At 40.2% G+C, this 7,444-nt stretch overlaps 2 protein-coding genes across 2 annotated transcripts; both read right to left on the bottom strand.

Moving 5' to 3' along the window:
* Positions 1-649: 649 nt before the first annotated feature.
* LOC119085201 (zinc finger protein 54-like) lies at positions 650-2,493 on the bottom strand. The gene is made up of 2 exons (XM_037195512.1): positions 2,238-2,493; positions 650-2,174 (listed from the first exon to the last, which is right to left on the bottom strand). Coding segments are annotated over exons 1-2 (1,266 nt in total). The 5' UTR covers positions 2,240-2,493; the 3' UTR covers positions 650-910.
* Positions 2,494-4,937: 2,444 nt separating this feature from the next.
* On the bottom strand, positions 4,938-7,186 carry LOC119085198 (lamin Dm0-like). The gene has a single exon (XM_037195510.1). It carries the CDS (start codon positions 6,886-6,888, stop codon positions 5,131-5,133), a length of 1,758 nt encoding a protein of 585 aa, XP_037051405.1. The 5' UTR covers positions 6,889-7,186; the 3' UTR covers positions 4,938-5,130.
* Positions 7,187-7,444: the final 258 nt, after the last annotated feature.

Genomic DNA, 7,444 nt, shown 5'->3' on the forward strand with positions numbered 1-7,444 from the left:
GTGAGGTGTTCCAATGTTGGTTCCTAAATTTTGTGATGACAGATGATTCCTCTGGCACTTCCTAACTTCCATCGGATTTTTCGATGGATTTTGGTTATTTTCGACATGAGTGGGGTGTTCCAAGATTGGTTTCTAGATTTTGGGATATCAGTTATTTTGTAAGTAAGATAAAGGACTTGCGTCACATTTACCCTTTAAGGGTTTGATCTGTTATCGATACCGATGACAAAAATAATGACAAGCTATGGGCAACATGGTACTTTATGTAGTAAAATACATGTTAAAAAAAATTCAAGTACAAGATTTGAAATTAACAGATTTAAAATACTTTGATCGATGGACGTAATAGACCAGATAACCATACTGGTCATATGCTTGCCGTCTGTAACAAGTTAAATATGGAAACGAGTCCTAAGCAACGCATCCACCGTATACACTGACAATAAAACAAAAATTTAGAAGGACGATCACCGCAGTTTTACCAATCTTACCGCACGTACTATTCAGAAATGCAAGTAGCTGTAGAAAAACCTTACTGTATGTCCCACGCGAAAGTTGAACATTACATGTCAATATACGAACATGACATGTGAAAGAATTCTGCACGAAACATCAGAAGTAGGTCTTGGCAATGGAATATGCAACCCACTTATTGAAATCAAAAAAGTTTATTTTACAAAAATATCGTAGGTTGAATAGTTAACCGATTAAAACATTAACCAAAACTCATTGATCCTATATTATGTGTAGTAGCATAGCACTGCTCTTAGCACGAACATTCATTTTTCCAACGTCAAAAAAAACTCAAAGTTTTCAAGCATGTATAAGTGTGTATGAGTAACAACTCATGATATTTCGTATGCTTATGCTAGGAGCAGAGCTGTGCCATTACTCTTCTCGATGATGTTCTTTATTTGCCGACGGGACAACGATGTTTCTTGAAGGCTGAGTTCACATATGTCTTAAAGTCACAGTGTGAACAGGTCATCGCCTTTCTGTGCATTTTCATGTGAGTTTGCATAATTGTTTTACGTAGTGTCGTAAAGTCACAATGATCACACGTATACCTTGTTGGAAGCTTCGAATGAGTTCTCATGTGACCTTTCATTGAGCTGTACTGTAGTGTCTTATAGTCACATTCGGTGCACTTGATAAAATGCTCTTCCTTCGAGTGTGTTTTCAAATGTCTACTCAAGCTTCCATTCGACGAGTACGTATTCTCACAGATGCGACAACGAAATGGTTCCTCGTGCAGGTGTATGCGCTGGTGGTGTACTTTTAAGACGCGAAGTCGTTTTGTCTGAAAATCACACAGCGTACACGAGTGTATTGGCTCTGGTGGCCTCTCAATCAAATGCACTTTCGAATGCATTTTCAAGCTGTACTTGAAGAAACTTCGGTAGTCACACTCTCCACAGAACAATAGTTTCTGTTGTGACATCTTCGACAAGTGCTTGCGATCATGTGCACGCATCACGGCCAGTTGCGTAGATTTGAATGTTTTGCAGCGTGGACAGGAATATGTTTCGTCGCTTCTATGGCATGCCCGATGAGACTGTAGAATGAGAAGGTTGCCAGTGCTAAAATCACAGATGTAGCACGCGTATCGTTTTTCGCCGACCACATGATTCGCTGTTATATGCCGCTTTAGGCTTAACTTGCTATTTGCCTCGTGATCACAGTGCGGGCATGATAAGTCGGATGGATCGACGGGATTACAGCCTTTATCTTGTGGATGCATCACTTCATTGTGGATGTCTAGATAGTATTTCAGTTCGGTCTCAAAGTCACAATGGCTGCACGAATACTTCTGGCTAGGATCCAATTGGTCGATCAGTTCATTCTCTAACTCGTCACTTATGTCCAGTTGGGGTTCCGCTTTTATGACTATTTCGTATTGATCGTAACTGTCGTTGATGTCCAGTGATTGTGGATCAGAATCGTACATTAGCATTGGTGATGGCCCATCGTTTGTGTATTCAATTTCAGCAGCAGCATCGTCTTCAGCTTCTTTCTTTATTGTTTTGGTTACTTCTTGGAAATTATGCCCAGTCACATCAAATTCGTCGTCCACTTCCTGTTTCACTTTGACCATATGTCCGACATGTGTACTGGCATGTAATACGCTGCTATCCACTGCATCCGATCGTCCTTTTACCGCTTCTTTTAAGTCCCTAAAACATAATGACAAAGTCTCTGTATTTTGAACTGTGACACCATAACCAACTGTTCCTTACATTGTCCAACGGAAATTCTACGAAAAAACAGTTCCAAAGAAAACCCGTTCGTGCGTTCACCGAATTATAAAAATTCCCTTTTCCTTGGTTAAATTGTTAAATTGAAAATACAGATGTAAATAAACCAATGCGAGAATGAAAACATGTCACTGTCATCGATGGACTCGGAGCAGATCGAGCAGATTTTCGAACTAGCGCCACAGGTGGAATAACTCGGAAGATGTCAAACTACATTTGAAATTTGGCAGCAAGAAAGTTATATAGGTTTCAAGTAACTGTAAACACGAATTTTGACTAGCCGAACGAGCTCAATTTCATCCACAGAGATCGGCTTTCATACAAAACATTGATGAGGCTATGTCTCTATGGATGAAATTTGACGTTTCGTATGGCCTTAGAATAGGTCTATACAACGCACTGTCTAGCTACAGTGCTATGGTCTATAGAAAAGGCAATAAAATAGATTATTGACATATGAGGGACAACTTCGAGGCTTGCCGATGTTTCAGGTCTTTGGCTCGTTCAATTTTATTTTGTGAAGCAGACTGCAAACACTTTTCTGAAAGTGATAGAAATGGGGTGTTCCTTCTCTGCAAAACTTTGCTAATAAAAGTTTAGATAGAGGCTTCAGTTCAGTTCACACTTTTATCCCTACTCCCTGACCTATGCGTTCCAAAGAAGTGCCCGATTTTTATTATAAAGTCTTTGAAGCGTCTTCCATTCATTTTCGATACTTTAAAAGGTATGGTGGTACCAGCATGACAATGGACTATTTACGAGACCTACGTTTGCTACGAACACCACGAAATAGAACAGCACAGGATAGAATATCACAGAAGACAGTTATGGTGACCAGAGCTCATAACCAAAATATTACTCGTACCGTGGGTACCGCATTATATTCTGTGGACATGATCGATTTACGCTTCCAGTTTCCCTCGATCAACAACAAAACTTGTAAATGTTTTGATCGTTTAACAGGCCGAGGATATGTTTTTTAGTCAGGATCATCAAACTGAATAGACTTCGGTGGCTCGGTCATGTGGATCGGATGGAGGAAAATCGTATCCCGAAGAAAATATTGAAAGCCAAACCTGAAGGGAAGAGGAGTACAGGTCGACAAAAGGACAGATGGTGCGATGCAGTCCTATCAAATCTTCAAACAATCGGTGTCACACGTTGGGAATCGTTAGCCGCGGATAGGTCCGGTTGGAGAAGCATGTTGGAGAAGGCCAAGACCCTTAATGGGTTGTAGTGCCGGTAAAGTAAGTAAGTAGGATATGTTCTTTAATATTCAACAAAGTATCTGAAATTTTTATGCGAGTCCGTTGGTAAATAGAAAATTTCTTTGGAAAGTGGCGCAGATTAGGTCCTTAAAATGTTAGAATAGAGACATCATCCAGTGGTGATTTGATAAGCATCTGATGCCATCTGTTATTGACTAAAATAAGCGATGATCGTGTATTGTAAAATATTTGTGAAAACTAACAGAGCATAGAAAGTCACCCCAGAAAATGCAATTTCTAACTTGGACACACGAAACCAACACTTTTCGTCTTTTATCAGTAATTAGGTGATGTTACATGCTGATGCTGAAGGCGTCGAATGAGTGTATATTAATCTGTCACAGACGGCAATAATATTAACAGTTTTACTATTCAAACTATTACTTCATTCGATCGAAGATTTTCATAGATTGATTTCAGAAATCTTTTACTTCATTTGTTCTGAACATGACTTGTGCTATATAAGAACTCATCAGTCAGAGCTTGTCGTTTATTCTTGCTGTCGTTATCGATAACAGATGACAGCCGTCTGTAATGTGCTAATGTGTGTTGGGCTTAAACTATTTCATATTGACCTGAGCGACAGTTTTCAGTCAGGGCCTATTTTTGGGAAATCGATTTTCCACAATATGCCAACATTTGCTAAGATTTTCCGAAATTTGCCAAATTTTCTAATGGCAAATTCTAGCTAGCAAATATTGGAAAATTTTGGAAAATTTCGGAAATCAATTTCCCAAAAATAGGTCCTGAATCAGGTCAGGTCGAACTTCGAAAAATTCTTCAACCCTGTGGAGTCGGCCTTCAATTTGGTAGAAAATGATTAAAATCCTACCCAGAAATTATATTTTTCTGACCTTAAAATTGGCCCAATATTGCGTCTAAATGCAAATTTTCAATGCAAAAGTCTCTGCTCGATTTTCGGTTTTATTTTTCCTGTTCAACTAATTTTCTTCGTCGTCCATCCCATTCACATTAGAGCAATTTCAGATCAGGCCAGGTATAATTAACCGCCGACAGTATCAACATAATTATTATGTTGTGCGGCAATGAACCTCTGTGTTGCGTGCTTCCACTAAAAATTATTTTTAGAAATTCTGGTACCTATGTATCTAACGAAAAACAAACAACTTACATACTTACCGCGACTACACCAATCTTATCTGCGACAAACATGAAATTTAGTTTTTATTGTAATACACCGAAGCCTGTTTGTATTTATGGATGATGTTGAGATGTGCGTTGTTGTTGTATCAATTAAGAGTGAACATTTTTGTTGGATAACAGAAAGACGAGAATGGAAATACGTCATCGCACAATAGATTCGACAAAAATGAGAAGTGAGCTGATCGAGGACAGTCCGGATGCTGAATGAATGGAAAATGATAGAACCGATGAACCATTTGCAGACAGTGTGTCTTATGTAGAATAGAATTTTTATTTAAATCTTTTAATCCTTACAATTGAAACAATATTCCTCATTTCGACAAAAAATTAATGAAAAGTAAAGGCAATGAATTATTATCAATAAAAATGAACTCAACTGAATGCGTCGACAAAAAAATGAAATGAAAAATTTCTTTTCTCAAGAAAAATGTGTCAGATTACGATTACATAATGCTGCATTTCTCTTGACCTTGACCGTTTTGTTGGTGAATCTGTCCGCTGTTGGTTCGATAACGTGATGAACGTGTTGCAACTTGACGACGAACTCTGTCGTTAGTAGCCTCCTCTTTGCCGTCACCATTAACCAAAGTTGTGCGCATTTCTTCGCCCACAAACCATTTTTGCGACTTCATGATTATGTTACCCGGTGAGGCGGTTATACCGCTGTCGGCCGACCAAACAATAACATCAGCACCGGCCTCAATCTTGACGGAACGATGGAATTTGTGAACGGTTTCATTGTCGCCGGCTTTACGATTCAGTTGCCATCCACCAATTGCCACTTCCTTGTCGCTTTTATTGTGCAGCTTGACGAATTTCCCTTCGGAATCGGCTTCGGTGATTTCAATGTCTCCAGTCGATGTGCTGTCGACGGCGTACTCGTAGGTGATCTCATCCGATTCATCGTAGGCTGCACGTTTACGCTTAGCGGCTGGTGTACGACGACTGGGCGTTCCACGAACGGAACGTGAGAATGATTGCGATAGTCCGCTGGCAGTGGCCGCATTCCCGGGTGTAATGTTTAATCGTTGTTCTTCACCGCGCAAAAGTTTATCGTAGGCTGCGATTTCCAGATCCAATGACACTTTGATGTCCATCAAATCTTGATATTCTTGTAGTTGATGTGCCATTTCCTCACGAAGACGACTGATTTCGGCTTCACTTTCAGCGGTACGAGCTCGTTCGCCATCCACCATCAATTGCAGATCTCGAATGCGTTCATTCAACGATGAATTTATCTGCTCTAATTCACTGATTCGGGCATTGACTCCATCGCTACGGGAACGACTGAGACGCAGTTCCTCCGATAAAGAGCTCAAAGCTTGTTTGTCCCGTTGAGCTGCATTTTGAACGTTTTTGATTTTTGTATCAAACAACGACTCAATCTCGTCCCGATTAGCTCTCATCTGGCCTTCGTATTGTTCACGAAGCTCTTGTAGTGATTGCTGAAGCTTGGCTTCGTATTGTTCGGCAAGACGTCCATCAATTTCACTGATATCCACTTGACGGCGAGTTCTCGTCTCATTCAGTTCTCTGGTGTGTATTTGATCCTTGAAAGAAAGCTCCTCACGAAGACTTTGAACGGTGTTCTCCAAATCGACCCGAGCCAGAGTTTCCTCTTCCAAACTTTTTCGATGTTCCTCATGCTGTTTGCGAAGCTTGTTCAATTCACGTTCCAGATCTTTAGCACTGTCAACAGCCTTCTTACGCTCAACAGCAGCGTTGTTGTACTTGTTGTTGATGTCATTGTACTTAGACTCGTATGAACGAGCAGCACCTTCGGCAATGTCAGCTTCTTTACACTTTTTGTCGTATTTGTGTTTCAGGTCGTCGATCTCCTCAAACAACCGCTTCATGTCGATTTCCAGTCTAGCCTTTTCTTTGGATGTTTCATCGAGTAATTTACGTGCATCGGTGAGTTCATGTTCGTACATCTGCTTAATGTTACTGGTTTCACGATTTACTGTTTCCGTCGATGTCTGAATGAGAACGGTGAGCCGTGCATTTTCAGTTTCCAAATATCTTACACGGTCAATGTATACCGCCAAGCGGTCATTCAGGTTCTGAAGTTCAACTTTTTCCACAAGACGACTGTGCCGGGTTGGACTCAATGGACTCGCTGGACGAACATTTGGTGGCGGTGGTGCTTGAGCGGTCGGGACTGGCGTACTTGCGCCAGCTCGCTTTGCCTTACTGGCCATAGTTTGTTAAACTTTTCCTTTTCTCAACAAACAAAAAACAAAATGCCGCCAAGTACTTGCGACAAACAATGAACGTTTTTCAATGGTTTTTCGATACGGAACTGAACAGTCACAATCGTTTTTATAACACAAACAGTCACTTCAATCACTACTTTTGGTTGTACTAACTTTTTTACAGTTTTTCTATCAAAAAAACCGAAATTATTGCTCCAGACTGGGCGTGTGATACAGTCTCTTTACACATAACCTTTCAGAATGAAGCGTCATGCCAAGCCCAAGCGTTTTACAAGCCCCCACGCGTCGCACGACGTCTTTAACGCAAGCCCGTATTGCGTATACATTTTTATTATAAAGTACGCAGTGTTGCCGTCAGGAATATTTGCATGTAGTCGAACGGAATTTGTTTATTTTTATTTAAAATGACTTAAATCTACGTAAAACTAGGAACCTAGTTTTACCTGATGATGACAACAGTTGATTGTCGAAAGCTTGGTTAATAAAAAACTTTAAACAATAATCCAATTTTCAAAAAGTCAATCTAGAACCTAATTATTTT

The sequence above is a fragment of the Bradysia coprophila genome, unplaced genomic scaffold (assembly GCF_014529535.1).
Source record: "Bradysia coprophila strain Holo2 unplaced genomic scaffold, BU_Bcop_v1 contig_94, whole genome shotgun sequence".
Taxonomy (NCBI): Eukaryota; Metazoa; Arthropoda; class Insecta; order Diptera; family Sciaridae; genus Bradysia; species Bradysia coprophila.

Bases quoted from the DNA above. Each gene is read 5' to 3' on its own strand.
- LOC119085198 (XM_037195510.1), bottom strand. From the start codon at position 6,888: ATGGCCAGTAAGGCAAAGCGAGCTGGCGCAAGTACGCCAGTCCCGACC.